At 30.2% G+C, this 23,396-nt stretch overlaps 3 protein-coding genes across 3 annotated transcripts; 2 read left to right on the forward strand and 1 right to left on the reverse strand.

Annotated features, from left to right (window-relative positions):
• Positions 1-7,402: 7,402 nt before the first annotated feature.
• Positions 7,403-10,348, forward strand: LOC114387189 (CASP-like protein 2B1). Its single transcript, XM_028347333.1, has 3 exons — positions 7,403-8,556; positions 8,762-8,894; positions 9,967-10,348. The coding sequence occupies exons 1-3, from the start codon at positions 8,330-8,332 to the stop codon at positions 10,213-10,215; spliced, it is 609 nt and encodes a 202-aa protein (XP_028203134.1). The 5' UTR covers positions 7,403-8,329; the 3' UTR covers positions 10,216-10,348.
• A 4,190-nt stretch (positions 10,349-14,538) lies between these two features.
• On the forward strand, positions 14,539-16,875 carry LOC114386705 (probable stress-associated endoplasmic reticulum protein). Its single transcript, XM_028346744.1, has 3 exons — positions 14,539-14,788; positions 16,018-16,165; positions 16,684-16,875. The coding sequence occupies exons 1-3, from the start codon at positions 14,786-14,788 to the stop codon at positions 16,728-16,730; spliced, it is 198 nt and encodes a 65-aa protein (XP_028202545.1). The 5' UTR covers positions 14,539-14,785; the 3' UTR covers positions 16,731-16,875.
• Positions 16,876-17,197: 322 nt separating this feature from the next.
• LOC114386704 (desmoplakin-like) lies at positions 17,198-19,913 on the reverse strand. Its single transcript, XM_028346743.1, has 5 exons — positions 19,291-19,913; positions 18,669-18,887; positions 18,128-18,226; positions 17,799-17,888; positions 17,198-17,710 (listed from the first exon to the last, which is right to left on the reverse strand). Exons 1-5 carry the CDS (start codon positions 19,816-19,818, stop codon positions 17,483-17,485), a joined length of 1,164 nt encoding a protein of 387 aa, XP_028202544.1. The 5' UTR covers positions 19,819-19,913; the 3' UTR covers positions 17,198-17,482.
• Between the last annotated feature and the right edge of the window lie 3,483 nt (positions 19,914-23,396).

Here is a 23,396-nt window from a genome sequence, read left to right on the forward strand (position 1 = left end):
CCTTCTACAAGAGAGGTTTAGACAGCTTCAGAGAGTAAAAGAAATGAGGGAGGAGAGGGAGCTTCAGAAGATGCTCAATGAACCTAAACAATTCAGTTCCAACACCACCACCTCTATGAGTCGTACTTATCACAATTCCAACAATTCTATCCTCTCTCACCCTGAATTGATTATGCCATCAAGGTCACCACCCCATGTTTCTCTCTCTCTCTGGCCAACATCTCAGGGCAAGCAAGAGGACTATAGAAGTGCTCAAACCCCGGTTTCAATGAACTATGCACATTCACAGTCCATGCAGGTTTCATGGAAGAACATCTATGATTGTGACTCTGGCGCCGATTCGGGTGTTGACACTTCTCTTCACCTGTGAGAGAATATGTGTTAATTTGTCTAATGGTGTTGCTTCAGATGGATCATGTAAAACCTAGTAGTGATTGTGATGTGACACAATGGCCTCTCTAATCTCTATGGTGGCTTAATTGGCACGAGTGTATTATCGTCAAGTCAGCTTAGATATTTGATATCACTACCTCTTTATTACTAGCTAGTAGTACAAAGAAAAGATTCAATGGTAAGGCTTGAAATAGCATGAACATGCATGAGGGCTTTTTGGGTATTTTAGTGAGTCACAGAATATCAACGAACCATGATGATCTGTTTGGTTTTCTTAATTGGTTAAGGTTTTAGGTTTCTGCCTTTAATTTCTGGTTTTGGTCTATAATCTAGTTATAGTGTATTTTTAGTTAGCATCAATCTTTTAAGATTGTCACAAATCTGCTTAGTAATTAATAAACTTTATTTTTTCCTTCTAAAAGGAACATGCAATAGGGTGTGTAACTGTGTTAATAATATAACGGTAATGCGCCGTACTGCGATTTTGACATGGCCCATATAAGAAAATTTTAAGGTAATGAGATGTCTCAGAAAACAATGAGGGAAGGAGAAGGTAGTACTATGGTTAAGCAACTGTATAAAATAAAGTAATAAAAAATGAGGAAACAAATCCCTCTGAACAAGTAAACGGTTTTCATGCAAACAAGATTTACAAAAAATACAACCATGAAGATGACTTCAAAGTTCAATGAATCCAAATTGTTTTTTTCTGTATGTTTGGATATGAGATAACCTCCCAAAGTCCATGCACCTCACTTGGTAATATATTACCATTTTAATACTACTTAAGTAATCGTGTATATATATATATATATATATATATATATATATAGGATGAAGTGCATCGATTCAATGCACACTAGTGGGGCTTTATGCCGGGGATTTTACTGCAAAAAAAAACATGGATCCTTTTTTACTGCTCCAAAATGAGGTGCACGCAATATTTTTAATACCATTTTACTTTGAAAACAATTTGCTCTTGATCACAAATTAACGTGTTAAAAGTTAAAATTAGATGATTTAGATATCATTCGAGTCTAAGGCAAAAATAATTTTTGATTAGGTTTTATTTATCTTTTAGTCGAATTTTACTTTTAAGATAAAAAAAAAATTTGCTCTATGATCATATGTGTTTATCACTAACGAAGAGTACAAGAGTTAAACATATTAAATTATCGCCAATGTAAATTAGGCTGCTTGTTCCTTCATCACATCAACCATCAAAATATACCATCAAGTCAAAACTTTGCATATGAGTGACTATTTTACTCTCAGAAAATATCTTCCTATTTTCACTTTTAATTACAAAATTGTTAAGTTGTTTTTAACGTTTCCTATTTTCAAGATTTGTACAGTAAAGAACAGATTAAAAAAACTATTTTCACTGTTTCCTATTTGAATATTTGATATAAAAGAAAACAAATTAAGAATAAAGTGGCAGTTTTTATAATTAAAAGTGCAAACAGAGAAAATGTCTAAACAAGTGAAAACAAACAACGTGAAACGTAGCAATGGTTTTATTTCTGTCGGATAGAGTTTGGAACATGTACCGGGACAAATGAAATCCTTTCTGATGTTCAGGGTTGCTTGCACCTGAAGGAGGCTAATACGTGACTTATGTATTATGTGAATTGTGATGTATTTTCCATTACGATTATATTCAATTATTGCATCAACTCCATGGCATTTGATCATAGAGCTCAAGCAAACATTAACAGAAACAATTTGAGCATTATTAACAAAGAAATCCCCCTGCCACGGTTATGGATCCTAATCAGTTGGGTGGGTCCCAGTTGGAAAATGAGATAAATCATTAAAGTATAGAGGCATTGGAAGGGCATGTTTTAGAAAGAACTCTTCCACTTCATCAGTAGAAATGGATGAAGCAGATAGTTCTTTATCATCTGGCATCAAGAAAGTTAGGTCTCTATTAGGCTGTGATGTTCCATTCAGCATCTGCAAAAGCATCACGAATCCGTAGTAAGATTTTGCTCTCATGTCACCTATTGTTGCTTGTAAGTCAGTGTGGTTAAAAGCGTGGTTGAAAGGCTGTGACTGTGATTCTGCAAATCCAAGTAGGAAAAGACTGAGAAACAAACATCGTCGTAGTAGGGCCTTTGAGAGAAAAGAGAAGAGAAGAAGAGGGTTTTGGATGCATGGATGAAGGTAGGGACGTTGTGTGAATAAATAAGAAGACATGGTGGAAGGGATGAGGGTGTTTGCACCTGCAGGGTAAAAAGCATGAGGATCTCATCACAATATTCTTTAACAAAACGTAGTGGAGAGTAGGTTGTACATGAGGAAACACTTTCTTTGAAACCATACAAAGCTTGACTGAGGTAGGCTTTTCAAAGTTTAGGTTAGTACAATATTATTTGTGCTATCAATAGGAAAAACTTAAGAATCTTTGTTTAAGCTTTTATTAACCCTCTAATTAACCCAATCAATCCCAAGATGCAGCACTATATTTCCTGGGGGCAAATAGAAATAAGATGTGATAAGCCAACAATAAAGATTGATTCAGTTGCTAGTTATTAAGATGGAACTCATCCTACTTTTGATAGACAATATATAAGTAGCATAAGTAATAATATAAAATGTGTTAGAAAGAATAGAGTTTCACGTCAAAATGTAAGATACATGTATATTGAAAATTGGATTTTTATCACTAAGGTTTAGGTGACTTAAATGTAAAGTGAAAAATTACATTTTACTATATAAACCTTAGTTGAATGGATGCATTGGAAGTTGTTTTTATTTCAATTTCACATAGAACTTATTTATTATAATTGGTGACAATCTTCACTATAAATAGAGAAGAGAAGAAATTTAGTGGAGAAACAACACATGAAGAAAGAGTGTGAGAAGAGAGATAGTGAAACAAGGTCACTTTGTTGAGAGAAAAGTGTTTTTATGTGAGAATATTGTTATTTCTTGTAATCATTGAGGGAGGTACTCGGATTTGTAAAGTGATATACTATTTAGGGTGAATTATAATCTTGTAATCATTTTTATAATAGTGATGTACTTTTTTTTAGATGATTTCATGGATGTCACATTAAATTATTGTGTTTGTTATTATTTTTCTACGGTATAATCTTTGTATGTGTTCTCATAATCATTTATGAGTGTGTAATTTTATTTGTGGGAGTGTTGAAAAGAAAGAGAGTTTAAAGAGATTATGATAAGTATTAATGAGAAGTTTGGAGTGATGGATTGATATATTACTGCTCTATACTAAACTAATTATTTTTAAATAAAAATTAACTTAGCTGAGCCGGAGATTAATTCATATCGGTGGTGGCCGTAGGATGCAGTTTGTTTTTACCTGTCGGTAGGACCTGGACCTGGACCAGGACCAGAGCCACTGAGTTTTGAGGACAAAAGCAATTGGCCCATTTTATTCGTATTCACTTTTTTCTCTTCTTACATTTGGCTTTTTTTATCTTCCAAAAATTAAGTTTTGAAATGTATTTTTAAATTCCAGAAACTAATTTCGAAATGTAGAAAAGAAAAAACGGAAAATGCAAATAGAATTCCCCCTAAACAATTCATCTTATCTATTGGGTAATTTTGGGACATGTTTAAAGTGTCGAATAGCTAAAAGAGCAGGGCCCATGTGACGAATTTAAGTGGGCCATGTGTTGGGCTGTGGGAGGAATAATTGGAGCAAGATTAAAAGTGAACTATGAACCAGCCCTTTTACCTAACAAATGCAAGGGACCATCCTATTGTGCCTTCCACAATTATCAGTTTAGCATAAAGGATACTCTTGCTATTTCAATGCAGCTGCAACCTCCATTGACATTGACATCTCTACAAAATTACCAGTAACTCTCGTGTCATCATAATATTATTGAGCAGTATTTATTAATTTTACTAATGATTAATTTTAACTAAAAAATCTAATTGACTATCTTTAATGAAATTTTTCCTTCTAACTATTATTTTTCATTCCCAATACTCATAATCAGAATTTTATTGAAGGAGACCAAGGTTCCTTAAACCAACTACTTACTTGTTGATACTCAACCTTAGCTTAATCATAGATTAATTAATATAAAAAATCTTCAAAGTTTTATGTTTTTTTCTATGCACTAACACTAATAGCTAGTAGAGTAAAGCTATTTCTTATTTGTTTGCATGTTCTGGAATAAAGCTGGTTCCTTTATGTGAATTCGGGTAGTCCCATCTAATAGTTTTTCTTAGCCATTTGTGCAATTGTGAATAGTTGAGTTCTTTCACTACAACACTTGTATTAGTAGCACTATATTGAGTAAATAATAAAACGAAAAATCACATTATCTATGATTTTATTCAATTTTATTTAAATTTATAGAATGTCACTGTAAATAATATCTCTTCTGTTCAATGACAGGTGGTGACTCCCATGAGTGTTTCTGCCTTAAATGCCATTTTTTTAAAAGTAAAAAGGTAGTGAGAACCATATGTGTCTCTTAAATTCTTAACAATGTTCCACATAAGAAGTGTCACGGTCCTCACGGAGAAGTTGACCTCCTGTTTTGTTTTACCTCTTTTTGCAACATGGAAAATGACTGAATTAGGTAATATTTGAATAATTTTTCAACAAGTATTTATAAGGAAAAAAAAGATAAAATAAAATAAATTTGTTTTAAATTAAAATCAATCCATATACTTTAATTTCTTTAAAAATAATCTCATTCATCTTCTACAGAAATTTAGATATACAATTTGATTTTTAATAGAAGAAAAAATTAATCTGTTTTACCTCTTTATTTCTTTTCCTGTCGGTGGATTATTAAGTTCATCCCAATTGAATTATATTCCATTTTTATGGTTAAGCTGTTTACAACTTTACATAGAGCAGTTTGTACTTTTTATAGCCTTTGAAAATGCAGGGTTATTATTTTGATCATCATTTCATTAGTGGGTGGAAGAGTCAATATTACATTGGTGTTATTACTTATCTGTACAGAATCATAATCAAAACTAACATCCATGTAGAGGTAACTTAATTCATATATATAGATATATAGAAAGAGAGATATAAAATTGATTGGATAACTAAAAAATAAAAAATAAAAAAATTATAAATTCGATCGATTCTGCTGACTAAAAAGTTAATAAATTAACGATTAATATCTATTAAAAAAAAAAAACTGCATGAATGTCTTATTCGCCTAGACTTTACTGAATACTGTGGCGTGAGGCTGAAGTACACCGCTCCAAGTCTAAGTCATGTCAATAGTTAATGTTAGAAAGTGATGTTTGGTTGAAGAATGTGACGTCCGTGGGAGATTCGGGTTTCCACTACTACAATTTGAGCTCTTTTTTCCTTTCGGACTGGCCCGGAGGGGTTTGTCGTGTCTAACAATTTACACGTGGAAAAGGGTCTTTTTAGGCTCTGTTTGGATCACGTTCAACTGACATTTCACGCGTTCTTAAAAAAATGCAAACGCTAGGGGCACGAAGCATTGGTGCTGTGTTTGTTTCAACGCAAATACAAACATGTACTTAGAATGTTTGTGAATGGAAAATCAAACGCATACTTAGAGTATGTCTACATTAAATTTTGTAAATTTAAGTTTGGATGAAATTTACAATTGAGTTTAAAAAAACAACTTAACTTTCAAATTGAATTTCAAGATAAAATTATAACAAAACATAGTTTAAAATTAAACTCAACTGAAAATCAAATAAAATGTTTTTTTAGTTTTACTTTTATAACATATTTTTTAATTTTAAATTGAAGATGAGTAAATGATTATTTTAGTCCTTAAATGGATGATAATTTAATCTCTAAATATATAAAAAATTAATTTAATATCTGAATGAATAAAATGTATGATAATTATGTTTAGATATTAAGTTTTGTGAAATCATTCAAACATTAAATTATAATTTTTGATAATTTATTTGACATAAGTAACAAAATTTAAGAATCAATTTATTATTGAATTGTTCAAGATATAATTATTACATTTGTACGCATTCAAACTTAAATAATAATTTTTAATTATCATCAATTTATATATTAAGTAACAAAATAATAATTTATCCTACTACAAACTAAACATGCACTTATTATACTCTGGCAAATCTCATCTTATCGAATGCTATCACGTTATGATCTAAGGGCATGGGAGAGTAGCATCATCAAGTTGATTCTATTCCTATGAGAAGGGACAGAGAGCTGCTAATGCTATCACTCATTTGATGCCGTGAATTCCGAGGGATATCCCACAAAAGCCATGTATTGAGACAATTCATAATATCATATCATATTTGAACATGAATCAGTCACACTTTTTAATATCTCTTCCAACCCAAGACGCGTGTTGATATAGGCCCTCCACTCTTAACCCCTCCCTTTCCCATCTGCATCAAGTAGGTTCTCAAGTTTGAACAATCATCAATATTTTTACATCTAAAGAGATGCCTAACAAGAGGGTGATTATGAGAAAGAGAAAAGTAAATCGTCAATGTACAACCATATAGCTATTAAAATTATAGGTTTGTTTACAAGGTCGTTCATATTTTATTATATGTTTTTTTTATATAAATACAAGCTTAAAATATGATAACTTATGCATAAAAGATAAAATAAAATTAACACTCAAAATTGAGAGAGCAAGGCCGTGAACATATGCTCAGTGCTTCAGACGGCATTGCACCATACGCAAAGGTATGTGTCAGTCAGTAATAGCTTTCCATGATATAAAAGCTCCTATTTTTATTTTACTTCAAATGGACAGGCATGGTGGGAATTGGGAAATAGCAAATGCAGGTCACAAGATATGTACTAGAAAAATAAAATATAGTCAAAATCATATTATAGTAACTCCATCTATAAAAGAAGCAAAGGATAATACAACGTGCCTTTCCTTGGAAGGACTTGAGAATTGAGATAAACTCTCTTTCTACATGTAAAGACAATCTTGCAATTCTTAAGGGTAAATTATGCAAGCGTTATGGACTGTGTTAGTGGAACCAAGTTGTTGATATGTAGTCGTGGGACGGCATTATCTTCATTTATACTTGGCATGGTTTGTTATCCTTTCATGTCATGTGTGAACACACTCAATTCTTTATTAATGAGACTAATGACAGATTTTTTGAGCATAATCACAAATACTCTTACCTGCACATTACCTATCAAAAGATCCAAATAATCAATACTCTTGATGACCCTTGATTCCTCCACCAGCTTTTCTCTTTGAGTAACTTTTCAACAACCAAATTTCTACACTAGGTCAAGCTAACTCTTATTCTGCTTTATCAAGTAAATTTTCTACCACAGGGAAGGTCACTTTTTTGTTCTGTTTAGCACCCCCATCCATTCCCTAAACACCAGAAAAAAAAAATGGTAAAAACTAGGCACCATATCTTCCTTCACCATGTGTTTGGTATGGTCTAGGCCAAAAAGAAAAATGGGGCATCATAAATTGAACCAGTGTCCTTATATGATCAGAATTAAGGTAGTCTCCTCAATTCATTTTTATCATATCAGATCCTTTCTAGGGACGGGAAAACTGTTACTTCTTCCTAGACACAATAAAGGAGCGCTCAAAACCACATTTTTTTTCTTCTTTGCATTTACCAATCCTTAAATGCTGAACCAGAGGTCAGAGCAGACCCATTTAATGGCCTTGTACGCATAGGTGGAAGTGCCTTTTTTATCTACCTATACACTTTCTCTAGTCTGTCCTAGAAACCTTAAGTTTTCACTACTTGGCACGCTGTGCAGCATTGCAGCTAATTAAGCACCACCATCACTATCTTATAAGGGGGGGAAATAACAACTTGTGTTGTGTCTATATATAATAAGTAGTGAGGGGGTTAAGGTTGGTGTTCTCATCCATAGTTCTCACTGGTTTTCTCTCTAGGTGGATTTGAGGAACTCTTTTATATTGAACTGTGTTTCTTGTTTCTGAGTGCTGATTTTGGAGGAGAAATGAGTAGTTATTTGGGTGTAGGTGTTAGTCCTGGGAATGTCCCAGTTTACCACAGCACAAATGTGAAAGTGTTAGATAGGAAGATCAAGATAACAGAATTGGTGTTGAGGTGTGTGATCCTTGGTTTAGGGGTTCTTGCAGCTGTTCTTGTGGGGACTGATTCCGAAGTCAAGGAGTTTTTCTCATTTCAGAAGGAAGCTAAATTTACAGACATGAAGTCTTTGGTGTAAGCTCTTTGCTCTCCAATCTTCTCTTTTGATCAAGATTTTAAAAAAAGTCTATAACAAGGTTTCAGCCACAACTTTTGGGTATCTACAATCACAATTGTGGATACATTTGTCTGCAATTTTCCGCAATACCAAGAATTGCAACAAAATCTCAAACAGGAACCACAGTTTAAAACCTTGCTTTTTATTGCCAAAACTTTGCAGGTTCCTGGTGGTTGCAAATGGGTTAGCTGCTGGCTACTCCTTAATCCAAGGGTTGCGCTGTATCCTTAGTATGATCAGGGGAAGAGTACTCTTCAGCAAGCCCCTAGCTTGGGCCATTTTTTCTGGTGATCAGGTATATTTTATATACATAAAAAACACTGCATATTTGCTTTTCTTTTGTACTGACCAAAACTTAAGTATCAACATTCAAAATGCTTGCATCACTGTCTTATTGGATACTCATTACATATTGATTTTCCTGTTTTTTATTGAATTTTGATAGCTTTCCCTACGACAATTGCCTAAAGTTGAAGCCTAGCTCGGTAGGCTGTTCTTAGTTTCAAAGAAATTCATATGAACCATTGTTAATTGATTGCATCCAATTAGTTCCTTTTAGTCTACCTAATTGATCAATGAAATGGAATTGTGAACACATATCACTAGTTAGACTAAACCATCAAAGGAGATGTTTTTTCCTGGAATTGCAGTTTGAACATTTGATATTTTCTTTTCTAGAATTTATGCTCTCTACATGTGTCAGAGGCCCAACTTGGGTCGGTTTGAGATTAAGGCTCAAATTTAGACAGCAAAACATAAGGATCTCAAGTTTGTCTTGTCAAGCAAGGGTAACTGGTACCGTGGGGGACCCTTTTAGGGAACCGTACCTGATTGATGTTAAGACTTGGGCATTATTCACCGTAAGACATACTTAATTCCATGATTGGGGGGGGTATCCCAAGTGTGTGCTGGTTGTTGGGATTTTTAATGGTAGTTGGAATGAGTAATGACCAAATCAATTAAAACACAATGGGCATGGTAGATATGGTCTTATCCTACAACTTTAATACACCTTTACCGAATGAAAGAATTTTCTATTCACTTTCGTTAAATGGATCCTCATCTTACAGAACATATTTTTTCCTTGTCTTTTATAGCTGATTAGCTAAACAAGTACTAATCTTGAAACACCTCGGTACTAGATTTACACATTTTTTCTTTTAGTTGCATTTTGGTGACCTTGGCTATGAATTCGAATCTGAAAACAACTTGTTTACATATGGAAAGGTACGGCCACATATAATGATTCTCACTTGTACTTTCACATAGTGAGAAACCTTTGCACTAACATAAGTTAGTATTTTAGTTAAACATGTGCTATATAATGTAATAATTACACTAATGACATAAAATTTCTATGTATGAAGGTAATGGCCTATGTAACAGTGGTGGCATTGGCGGCGGCAGGGCAATCGGGTATGATTGCAAGGGTTGGCCAGCCAGAACTGCAATGGATGAAGATATGCAACATGTATGGGAAATTCTGCAACCAAGTGGGAGAAGGGATAGCTAGTGCTTTTGTGGCTAGCCTTAGCATGGTGGTCATGTCTTGTATTTCTGCTTTCAGCCTCTTCCGTTTGTATGGTGGTAACAAAACCAAAAATGTGCATTGGTAGGTTAGAAACTACTACCAGTGGTTCAAGGTTCTTCTTGTATATGTAGTAGTGAATGATTATGGTAATATCTATTGCAATGATCACTTAATAATTGATGGCAGTAATATAAAGTTTAGGTTCTTTGATAAATTTAGCCACTTTTGCATATCCTTACATCCCGTATGGCTAAGGCTAAGTTTGTGAATCTGTTAGCACGAGTTCCAATTAATACATTAAAAGTCCAAAACAGAGAAGCAGCTACTTGCGTTTAAATGGTTGTAAGTGCAAACACAAACACGGCGAATAATATAAACACGATTCATATTTTTTGCACTTTGCACAGCCTTTATTTCTAATGTTGGAACAAAAATTGGCCCAAAACAAAGTTGTGACAAGCGACTTGGGTTGGTGGTTTATGCATCAATATTTATAAACTTGAATCATTCAAAAATTTATGAATTTTATAATATGTCCATTAACTATAATTATAAATTATTTAAAGTAAATAGACATTTTGTCACCTATACGAAAGGCCAATAGGTGACATGTAAGATTGAACTTCAAACAATATGATAATATCTTGATCTTAATAATTAAAAGTGATATCAATCAACAAACTCAGTATATAGTTATTGGGTTACGTTATGTAGTCATTTTCGATATCATTGTTATGAATATTAATCGGATAGAATGTGTTTACTCGTGAAAACAAACCAATACATTCTGAAGTTAGTGATAATAATACTGAAATTACAAACAACTTGCATAATTTTTATGAGTCATGCCAAATTATTATCAATTGATAAAACTAAAAGCTGTTAAATTCCATTTTTTATTCAAGTGCATTGTAGCACTATTGTAAAGAAATGAATTAACAGTTAATGGTAAATGGTCAAACTGTTAAGGGAGTACTGTATGACTAAAAAGAACTAAAAGAATATAACAAATTGAGAGGCATGATATATTACCATATGCAAGTACTAGATTTTGCCGTGCATAATAACCACGGAACCTTAAGCTGGGAAGTCAGATTTCTTACATTGGTAATTTTTAGTTTGGAAAGTTCTGGCAGTGTGAGAAAAGAAATGGCATGTTTCAGATTTTCATGTAGCGTGCCCGAATCTCTTATCAACTTTTTTGCTTTCCTTTTCTTATGCAAATATAAAAGCAGTCACTGATTTTAAATGATATAATAAATAAATAAAAGCTGAAATGCGGATAACTCTTTATCTTGCGCAATTCACGATGCTTGAAAAAGTTAAGGGGCGTTTTGATGTTATAAAAGAGTAAATAGTTAATGTATTACTTTTTATATTTTTATCCGAATCGAAATTATGGTAAATTTATTAATTTGTATGTATAATAGTTATTTCAAATGTTATATTTATTACATTTTTTTATTAGCTATGTGCTTAAATATTTTTATACTGATATATAGAGATCAATCTATTAAAAAAATTATTTTTTTCTGAAATTATAATTAAAAATTTCAATATATTAAATAAAAAAACTTACTTTTTGTGTTTTCTATACAAATAAGAAATAAAAAAATATTTTCTCAAATTAAATAATTCTCAAATAAATTAAGATGTGACATATCCAATTCAAGTAATGTAGTATAAAATACATTTGTGCATGTGAAGTATAATTGGTTAAACTTAAAATCTCATCAATTTCTCTTGCACCCCAAAGAAAAAAAGAGGGAAGGGGTTATTTTCTTTTTTGAAAAAAAAAACAGTGAAATTTCAAACACTGAAAAACAAGCTTCAAGAATAGTATTCTCTCTTGAATGAATTAATGTATATAGTTTAAAAAATATTTGATATTATTCCCAAACTATATATTTAGTTTAAAATATCTTCATTTATTTAATATTTATGATGAGAGTGATTATGAAATAAATCATAATTTTTAAATAGAAATTTATGTGGAGAAAAATAATTAATGAGACTTAAATACTATAAAGAGTAAATTACCGTAATGCCCTGAACTTTTATTAAATACTAACACATGAACTCAACTCTTTTTATTTTTCTACACTAATTCCCTTTTATGAATAAAAAATATTACACTAAGACCCTCATATAAGAAAAGTGAATATGATTAAAAAAACTGAATATATTTGTATAATTACACGAAATTTCAAAAGATGTTGTTGTAATTTGTTAAACTATAAAACATCAATAGTTTTTGGGAAAAAAAAACATTAATAGTTTTAATTCGGATGGAATAGAAGCTAAGGTTTAGAGGGTTCAGGGGTAAGAATAACCCGGAAAAAAAATAATACTTGTCTTAGTGACAAAATTAAAAAAATTACTGTAAAAAAATAATAAAAAATTCAGTTGAGCTGAAATGATTATATATTTCTTTTAAGAAAATGATTATACTAATATTGAGTATTATATTTATTAGATATAATAAATAGTCAAACTAAATAATGTCATTAATATTTAGCATAGTAGTAATTTTTATAATAATTAATTGTGAATATATATTATAAGGTCACATGTTTACTAAAGATATATTATATATATTATGTTTAAACAAATACATTTAATAAATATAATATTAATAATATTATTTATATTAATTAATTAATATATTTTATAAATAGTATGATGAAAATATAATAAATAAAATTGATTTTTGACTAAAATTGAATATTATATTTATTATATAAAGTAAGTATTCAAACTAAATAATGTGATTAAATATTTAAAATGAATTGATTTTAATATATATTAATATATTAAATACAATATTTATAAGACATAATATATAGTCAAATTAAACAATATGGTCAAATGTAATATTCCTTGAATATAATATATTTATTAATTTTCATTGAATAAAAATTAATAAAAATATAAAATAAAAATTCAGAATAAATTATACATGTAATATTGAGAAAATAGAGAATTATTGACAGGATAATGTAGTTTTATATTTTTATTCAGTCATAAATTATCGTATAGAAAAAGAGAAAACATTAAATTAGATTGATGTAACTTTAACAATTATTACATCATTTTATAAATTTTAATTGAATAATTTTTTCTTAAAATTCACTCTTAGATTGAAAATTCTTTTTATATATATCACATATGAAAAATTTCATATTAATCTAAAATTATTTTTTATTTTGATCATAGATATTAAAATCAACACAATATAAACATTTCAAAATATACTAAAAATATGAATCATTTAATTATCATCTTATTGTTATTCAATTTTGATAAAATTTGACACAAATAAAAATTTATAAAAATCATATTCTATATCAAATTATAAAAATAATATAATAATTATTAAAATTATACCAATATAATTTGATTCATCCATATATATATATATATATATATATATATATATATATATATATATATATTATTAACTTTTTTGATAACTACAAAAAAGTGAAAGTGTAAAAAATGCATAATTATTAGCTACTCTTTAATATCTGTATTCAACTATATTTTATTTCTTTATATTATATTATATTTAATAAATATCATAATTAATATGTAGTCAAATTATAAGTATATTTATTGACAATTTAAAAACAGTAAATGTTTGCATAGTTATTGAATATGTTATGTAGTCAAATTATTAAATATAGAAATTAAAAAAGAGATAAAGATATTGAATATACTATAATAATTAATATGATATAAATAATATTTACGGCTGTGTAAAAAAAAGTAATATTTTATATTTACGTGCTGGTAACATCAAATTGACTACTTTTCAATCAACTTTTTTTCCCATTTATAAGACAATCCAAGATAGTACTTAAAAATCTTCAAGAAAAAAATTAATACCTAATTAAGAAAATCTGTTCCATTCCTGTCAATTTATTTTGCATAACTTAAATTAAAATGCTAGTTAACGTAAAATTTTTACATGTTTAATTTACATTGAAAAATGTTCTGAAAAAATTACATTGAAAAATAATTACCAATTTAAAAAATAATTTTAAATAAAATTAATTTAATTTTTTTTTATTTTGAATTAAGAAATTATTTTAAATTTTATTAGTAGTATACTTTAAAAAAAAATCAAATTAGTATTTTATTTTAAAATCAATTTTAGTCAAACTCAATTTAATGCAAAATTAATTTTATTAAATATATTGACCAGATTTATGGTTGTATTTAATTCCTGAACACAACGTATCCGTTGATAAGACAAACTCCCCAATTATCCATTGTAACGTCCGTAATTACATACTCATTTAATATGAGGCGTAACGCAAGAGATATCTCACCAATTTCATATATTTTTCCCCAAAAATAAAAAATCAATAATAAAACGTCCTAAAGTGGAAGAGAGGGGTAGGTTTAGAATCCACGAGTCAGCGTAAGGAGGTGGCACACTCATATGTATGACATACACAAATGTTTGTTCTCTCCTTTTAATAAGCACAAAAAACAGTGGTCAGGTTAGAGTGCAAACTGTGGACGTGTGGAACGGTGCATTATTCAGTTTGCAGCTATTTTACAACCAAATAATAATACCAATATATAATTTTTGGTCTTAAAACTGCGCCTAAAGGGTTGTTGGCTTGGTTTCTAATCTGCTCGCCACTATGGTAAAGTTCCTCTCCCTCATCCATTTTGTTCTGTAATTTTGGTTGCTTTTCCATTTTATTTTCCTTTTGTTTCTGAACAATTTTGCCTTGTGATAATGCTGCGTGCTGCATTTGGTTGAATGTCATTGTGATCCCCTTGACTTGTCTTACTGCTTTTGTTTGTGGTTTTCTTTAACCTTTTTTTAGTACAAAATAATAACCATACGTATATTTGATAATGGTAAAAAGAAAAAAGAGTGGATTTTGGGAGTTTGTATGTGCGGTGTTAGTTACTGTGTATTACAGAGTCGTTTGAGAATCAGATTTGTTGGTTCTATTAGTTCATGATTTTTCTGAAGGTAATTCTGAAAAAAGCAAAAAAAATCTTAGCTTACAAGCATAAAACTGTACTATATTATTGTTGTGTTTTTATTTCGATTCATAGCCAATAAAAAAACTGTTTTGAATTGTATTGATATGATATTCGCATACAAAGTTCATGGTTTTAAATTGTAATTGAGGCTTTATAAAAAAAATTGCAATTGACGTGGCGTTGTAACTATAAAATTTGTACAAAAAACATGAATGATAAAGCTGCATTCTTCTGTTCCCGATTCCTGATTATTATTATTTTTTGGTATTTCAATTCCTGATTTTTCGTATGCTTTTTAAAATGTCTGCACTCTGCAAAATGTTATCTTTTTTCTTTTTTGCCTTTTGACATTGCAGTTTCAGAAGTCAGAAGAAAGGGCTGTTTTCCGTAAATTTCACCTTTTTTGAGTCTTTTGATTATGAAGGAAGTGGGGCTGTTTGAAAGTGATCAATTAGAAGAAAGCTTTGTATCGAAAAAAATAAAATAGAAGCGAGCTCTTTTCTTTTATCTTTTTTGAATTCTCACCTAGCCAAGCCTTCGAAAAAGAAAACCCCTTTGTTACTTGTTTGTTTATTTTGTAACAATGTACATTTCCCAGTGGATTTTACAAAAAATAACATGTTAAAACGAGGTACTGTATTTGCTAAGCTTTTTTTAAACAATATTATTGATACCTAGTATCTACCTAGTTTAACTATGACTAATCTCTGTTGTGTAATTTGTTTATGTATATTCTGAACTAGTTTCATCTAAGTTGAGTTATTTGTCACATGCTTCTTGGTTCTGCGTTCTCTTCTAAAGTACTGAGCTGAGTTATTTGTCACTTGTATTATTGGTGATATTTGTTGTGTTTGCTTTAACTTGTTTGATTTCATAGACTACTTCAAAGCGCCTAGCGGACAGGAAAATTGCAAGGTTTGAAAAGAATATTAGCAAGAAAAGTTCAGAAAACTCTAAGAAGGGATATGCCTATCCTGTGGGCCCCATCGTGCTTGGATTCTTCGTCTTTGTTGTCGTTGGATCATGTGTGTTCTTCTGTTATCTTAACATTTTTATTTGCAGTTGTGCACACCAACAGTCTAGTTCAATTTTATACTTTCAAATTAATCAATATTTCAATATGTTCACACACAAAAAATATCCCATCAGTCTGCGACATTACACTTTGTTTGCAAATAATTGAGTCGTTACAATTTGTTGCCACATCTACAGGAGTAGAAAAGCTGTGCACGAAACATGTTCATTTCCTGTTTACATATATCTTTTTTTTTTGTTTTGGACACTTCAACCCATGAAAGTGTTCCATGAATGTCCAAATCTCTAATGAAATTTATGCATTGTTTTCTTGCCAGAGTTATTCATATTAAAATTTAAATGATTTGCAAAACAAACAAAAAAAATTTAAAAAAAAAACTTGATTACATTAATGCTATTGCAATATCTCATTTTTTTTAGTAAAATAAGACTATGGTTTAAAAATTTAATGACTTGCCCCCACTTTGTTTCAGTTAAGATGTATGACTCATTGTTGTTTTGTTGACAGCTCTGTTTCAGATTATTAGGACAGCTACTAGTCGTGGGATGGCCTAAGGCAGGAGGAATGTTTGTGAAATGTTATATATATCAAGTAGACATGTCGAAAACATAATAATTCACTTTAGATCAGCAATGTGTTGATAAAGAGTGAAATGAGAACTTAACTTTGCTTAATAAACGAATATTTCATTTCTTATAAGGTGTGTTTCCTTTTTTTTCTCTAATCATCTATGCTCAACTCTCAAGTCAACGTGCTCTATTCCAAATTGTCAAAGTCACAAAGCCATAGGTGAAAATGTAGAGCATGTTTGTGTATCCGTTTCAAACAGACATTGGTAGCCGACTAGGAGGCCATTTGCAAAAGCAACTACACCCTTAAATTTGCATTCAATTGTTGAATTTGTCTCGAAATTCATGTGACAGTAAGTTAGATGAAAAACCAAACATGCACATAGATACTAGACTCGTTAAAATTGATCTGTATTTGCAGGCAAAAACAGTATCATAGAAAGCAGGCGATCTAATGGTAGTCCAAATGTAAAAATTGATCTTGATTGTTCTTTGCAAGACTAAATAAAATCCAGGGTTTAAGGATTTGTACTTTGTAGTTCATATCGAAGGATCTTGATTTTGGCCTTATTCTATGCTCATGTGCAACATATACAACGAGGAGTAATTTAATCTTACATGTTTCAAGAGACAATGTCCAACTTCTGAAACAGACATATTGACGGTATAATAACAAAACTGAAAGTTGGTAACGGGGAAAAGGTATAAGAAATCTCAACAAGGGGATTGAAATTTATTCATGCAAATTTATGGTTCATTCTACCTCCATAGGCCAATTTGCTCTCATCAGATCTTCGACCTGCTTTGGTTGCCACGCTTATTTTGCTTGAGTTATGGCAACAGTCGGAACTTTTGGAAAACTTGCGATCATGAGAGCTAAACTTCATCCCAGGATAGACTTTAGCATCATCCTCATCAGATAAGCTTTCATCATGCATAGAGCCAGAGCCCCTACCCTCAAATTCCTGCAGGAAATGGAGTCATTTGATAAGAAACCAATTTCAGAAACATAAGGGAAAATTCACAACAATTTTACTAGAGAAGTTTAGTTACCCTTGATCTTGATTTAACAGCGCAGGGGGTTAAGCATGGATTTAGATCATTCAGTAATAGGTCGTCAGATTGGTCATCAGAGCTGAATTCCTGCATAAATTGTTGAGCAGATTAACCAAATTGCTTGTCAGGTCAGAAGGTAATAATAGAATTGCTCAAGGACATTTTCCATGGCTTAATAGCAGAATTTTTATGCTTATCAGGTTAGAAGGTAAAAATAGAATTTCTTAAGGACATTTTCTATGGCTTAATAGCAGGACTTTTTTTATTTCTGTGACCAGTAATCCATCATATATAATTATAATTTTGAATTATAATTGCAAGCTTACCCAAAAGTTAGAAGCATCTTCCCGGGCATGTGTTGGTGTTCTTGGAGAACTTCCATAACCTGGAAGACCTGCTTTTGCTGAATACTTATCAGCCTTGACCTAACAAGCAAATGAAAAAGCAAAAACAAATCACGACTTGTTTGATTCTCTTCTCAATTTTGTTTTAAAAAAAGTATTTAAAACAATTCAACACTATTCAACAACCAAAAATAGAAACATCTAGATTCTAGAAGATGTTTTCTCATCTTATTTCATCTTATTTGACTTAATCAATTCCACACTCCATTGAGTGTCTTGCGCCTTCCTCCACCATCTGAACAACCTTTTTAGTAGCATTTTGAAAACTGAAAACAAATTTTGAAATAGAACTCAAACGTATCCTAAAGAAGATACAGTTATTGAAAGCTTCAATGAAAGGCATAATCATATGTAGTTAAAACATGTTCATCTCAATCAGTAACCAATTTCAATGACCATCATTTCCCCGATTTGACAATAAATTGTTGCCATAAATGGATGCAAGTTATATATAGTATAATACCTCAGCAAGGTCCTCCGCAAGGCTTTGAAGCTGGCCAGTGAGAGAAGAAACCTGCTGCTGCAGAGCTGGAATAACCTGTTTTGCCTGCTTCAGCTCCGAACCTTGCTTCTCTAGAAGCTCTTGAAGCTGAGAATTCATAACATCAGGGAACAGTATCGCACTCTTCAACGATTTGATCTCTTCCCTTTGCTTCAAACACAAATCCTTCAACTTCTCCACCTGCAAATTCAAAATCCAAACACCCATTATTGAAACACACGCCCTTTTCCATTCCCAATGTGAATCAGATCCAAAACATCTCTAAAATTTTGAACTTAACTCAACTCAAAAATTAACTCATGTAATTATAATTGCTCCCACTTATATATGGTATTTTAGGCATGTCACTGAACTCTCCAACATAAGTTTGCAAGTGATTTGATAATAGCCCGATAACAGATGAATCAATAAATCCAATAATCCAACAATAATCACTAAGGAAAACTTTAATAGTATCATATTTAAACATAATTCAACCCCAAAAGCCAGTTTATGAAGTGAGAATTGCTCCTACTAATATACATTGTTTTATGCATCACTGATCAAAGCGGGATCTCGAAGAAAAACACAAGATTTTTTTTACCTCTTTGTTCTTGTCCTCAAGCATTTGCTTGAGCTGAGAAACCTGCTGCTCCTGCTCTTTGTTGATGCTGAGAAGCTCCCTCTCGCTCCTGAGCACCATGGCCAATGTCCTGGTGTTGTTCTTCACCTCGGTCAAGGCCTTCACCTTCTCCTTCTTCTCGGAAGCGCCCTTTCCGAAGAGCTTCTTCTGCAGCGCGGAGAACCCCGCCACTTTCTTCGCGTCCTTCTTCAAATCCTTCGCGAGAAAATCGGAGGGAATAATCAACCTGGTGGCGGTGGCGGCGGCCGAGGAGGAGGATTTGGGTTTCCTGTCCATGAACTTCTTGACCATGGTGGTGAAGGTGGGGTCCACCTTGGCGGTGTTTGAGGGTTTGGCCTTGACGAGAGCGCGAGAAGAAGAAGAAGAGGTTTTGGTTTTGAGATTGTTGAATTCATGGGAGGAGGAAGGGTCGGAGAAATGAGAGGAAGTGGAGGAGCGTGAATCGTAGGAACGGTACCGAGAAGAAGGTTTCACAGTACCGGACGCCATCCGGAAAATAATAAAAAATGGTTTTTGAAACAGAATAAGAAGAAGAAGAGAGGAAGGGTTACTAACTTGAGGCGAGAAACAAGGAGTGTGCGTGAGAGCTGTGTTAGTCAGAAAGAAAAGAACAGAGGATGTCTTGGTCGGGGACACGTGGCGGATGATTGCGGATGTTCCGTTTGCCGCTGGTACTAATTCAAATTTTCACGTGTTGGGCGCGGGCTTTGTGTTTTGATTGATTGCATAGGTTATATGTGATTCGGTTTAATTTAATTTTTAGATAAAAAAGTCATTTAAATTAAATATAAAATAAAAATATAACTTGATTTGGTTTCATTTAAATATAATATTAAATTTAAATCAAATTAAATTAATTTTTTTAATTTGATTCGGTTTAATTTTATGATTTTTTATTTGTTAATTTATTATTATAATTTAAATTTATCAATTAAACCTAAGTAATTATTTTAAATATGAATTTTATTTTTATTTCTATTTAGTATTAATATAAAATATTATTATTAATTATTTTGTAATTATTTTTATTTTTATTTTTTAATAATATTAATATATCATTTTTTAACATATTAAAGTAATATATATATATATATATATATATATATATATATAAAATGAGAATGAAAAATAATAAATTATTTAATACTTATCATTAATTATCACAATAAAAATTAATATTATTATAATATTTAGTTTATTCCGTTTGGTTGGATACGGAATTTAAAATCAAACCAAATCATAAAAAATGTGATTTTTTAAATTTATTATTTTTAATTTAGGATGTTTTCAATTTTATTTTATCAATTTAATTATTTATAGACAATTTGATTCAATTTTAAACATTTGTAAAAAAAAAAAAAAGACACCAAAACAGTGCGGATCGGATCAAGAGTGCACAACTTGTACTGTCCTATTCTGTTCATTCAACAATTGTTTTCTTTTCCTACTTACTCAGTACTCACCGCACGCGCAACAGATGCAGATGCTCTGTAATTGTTTCCCCTTGCGTGAATTTTGTTATAATCATTTTGATAAGAATCCGAAACTATAAAAACCTAATTTAAACTAAAAAGATGAAAGGAGTGAAAATAGATAAATATGTCTGAAAAAATATAGAGTAGAAACAATGAGTTTAGAAGGATTCAAAGTCAAAGAAAAGAAAACACATGTAACAACGTACTTTGTTTTGTTTGGTTGAAAAAAAAAAGTTTACCTCAAGAAAAAAAATTAAATTTTTATTTTTTTTCCACTTTTCCTCCGGTTTAAATTTTAAAATTTTATTTGTTCTCTATTAAACATATGGTTACTTTAAGAGAAATGAATAGAAAAAAAATTAAATGTTTTCAATACCTATAACATACTCATTTTTTAGGTTATTACCTAAAAAATAAATTTTCATTTTATTACATGATATTTTCAAATTTTTTACTTTGAATATATGTGGTTAGTCTAAATCTATTAAATGATTATGTGAAACTTTGCTAATCTATCATATCATCCTTATATAATAATGTGATACTCTTGTTAAATAAGAATATCAGATAATAAAATAAAATGTTTTATAGATAATAAATTGAAAAAAATATATATTAAAGGTATGAAAAATATATTTTAAAAAAATATGAGATTGTTTGATTTAAAAAAAACAAAAATAAAAATAATGAAATTATTTATGACTATTAATAAAGGCGATTATCTCATTTTATGTACATATTTATTATTTCTAATTTATCTTTCAACTACTATTAAAAAGCTTCCCACAATCACAAGTAGTTACTATATCATCTTTTTTCAAACAATTATTTACAATCATATTTAACGAAAATAATAATAATAATTAAGGCACGCACCGCCTATCTTTTAACTAATATAATTAATAAAAAAAATACCAGATTATCCTTACAAAGTTGATAGGTAAGTACGAGTATTGTATTTACTCCCATAAAAATCATTTCTAGCTTCTGGTATCTTGATTCTAAAGTTGAACAAACCCCAAACTTGAAACACTTTCAGTGTAGGTCAATGTTTCATAGCTTTTAGGATGCAAACATGTTAAATCAAGAACTTACCATTGGACCGAAATCTATAACTATTAGTAAAGGCACAACTTGGTTTCCTTAAAGAATTCTCAAGGTCCATCAAATCCAGGGGAGATGTTGGATGCTAAGTCAACAATCTCGAATTTGAACTCATTTGCTCTAATTCCATTTGTTGAATCAAGCAGTTACCACTAGGCAAAAAGTTACAAATATTACTAGCAAGGGTGCAACCAATTATTTTGCGAAGGGCTATGTAGAAGGAGCACGGTATAGGAGCATTCTTGGGTCCGATTTTTCTAATACCGATTAGATTGGATTTGTGTAATTTTTTTATAAACATAACCAAAACTAATCGGATCATAAATGAGTCACGATTATCAAGTATGAATATTTAAAAAATATTTTTTTTAGAGTAATAATTTTTTTTTTAAAAACTTTGTAAGTATATAATGATTTAATATACTTAAAAGAGATCAAATTATAATAATATTTGATTAATAAAAATTAATACCAATATGATATTTTATTTTTTATTGAAATAAAGTATGTATTAGCTTGAGAAAACATAAATAAAATCAAAGCTGAGATGAAAACATACACTTTAAAAAATTATGGGTAATTTAATAGAGTATGTGAGTTAAGAATTAATGTGTTTTATATTTAAAAATTAATTTATACATAATAATAAATTTAATTATATAATATGGGTTTGATTAAGTTAAAAATAATAATTTATTATCCAATCCGTTTATCATTAGATCTTAAACACTTAAAAAATTCTATCCAACATAATTGGGTCAGATTAGATTCCAAGTAGACTTATTCCAAACTATCCAAACATAATACAAATTAATGGTGAAAACCCACTACCACTTTTTTTTGTTAAAAAAAAAAACTTGTTATAGTTATGGAAATGTTTGAAAATCACCAATATCTATCAAAACCTATTAAAGAAAATAAGAAAACTAACATAAAAAGGAAAGTAAGAAAAAAAATATGTATTCTCTCCATCTCTTTTATCAAAATCAAACCAAATCTAAATTGATCCTAAGAGACATATACACTTGTTATGCCTAATTTTCATCATAAGAGAAACAAAAACAATTATTTTTAATAAAGTTTAGAATCAAATAAATAAAGTTAAAATTAAAAAATAAAAATAAAGTTTAATAGAATTCATATGGACTTAATATATTTTATCCTAAATTATACTTTTGTCTGATTTGATAGAAAAAAATATATTTTAGTTTATAATAAATAATCTAAATTGAGATAAAAGAAAAAGGAGAGGTATTAACTTGTACATTCTAACTTATAATATAAAAATAAGTATAAGAGTAGGAGTAAAGTAATTTAAATTCATGAAGTTTTTGGAAATAATTATGTAATTATTTTCAATTTTCATTGTTAGGTAGATAAGTTGAAATGGACCGTAAAAGAGCGTGTGAATAATTTTTTTAATAAAAAAATGTATCAAATTTAAATTCAAAAAGACAATTTATTTTAAATTAGAGAAAAAAAATCAGT

The sequence above is a fragment of the Glycine soja genome, chromosome 15 (genome assembly GCF_004193775.1).
Source record: "Glycine soja cultivar W05 chromosome 15, ASM419377v2, whole genome shotgun sequence".
Lineage (NCBI taxonomy): Eukaryota > Viridiplantae > Streptophyta > Magnoliopsida > Fabales > Fabaceae > Glycine > Glycine soja.

What these genes read in the sequence shown, in the direction of transcription:
- LOC114387189 (XM_028347333.1), top strand. Translation starts at nt 8,330, where the DNA reads ATGAGTAGTTATTTGGGTGTAGGTGTTAGTCCTGGGAATGTCCCAGTT. An exon ending in ACAGACATGAAGTCTTTGGT is followed by an intron (nt 8,557 to 8,761) that starts GTAAGCTCTTTG and finishes AAAACTTTGCAG; the next exon opens with GTTCCTGGTGGTTGCAAATG. An exon ending in CCATTTTTTCTGGTGATCAG is followed by an intron (nt 8,895 to 9,966) that starts GTATATTTTATA and finishes CTATGTATGAAG; the next exon opens with GTAATGGCCTATGTAACAGT.
- LOC114386705 (XM_028346744.1), top strand. An exon ending in CTTTGTTGTCGTTGGATCAT is followed by an intron (nt 16,166 to 16,683) that starts GTGTGTTCTTCT and finishes TTTTGTTGACAG; the next exon opens with CTCTGTTTCAGATTATTAGG.
- LOC114386704 (XM_028346743.1), bottom strand. Translation starts at nt 19,818, where the DNA reads ATGGCGTCCGGTACTGTGAAACCTTCTTCTCGGTACCGTTCCTACGAT. An exon ending in TTGAGGACAAGAACAAAGAG is followed by an intron (nt 18,888 to 19,290) that starts GTAAAAAAAATC and finishes TTGAATTTGCAG; the next exon opens with GTGGAGAAGTTGAAGGATTT. An exon ending in CTGTTAAATCAAGATCAAGG is followed by an intron (nt 17,711 to 17,798) that starts GTAACTAAACTT and finishes CATTTCCTGCAG; the next exon opens with GAATTTGAGGGTAGGGGCTC.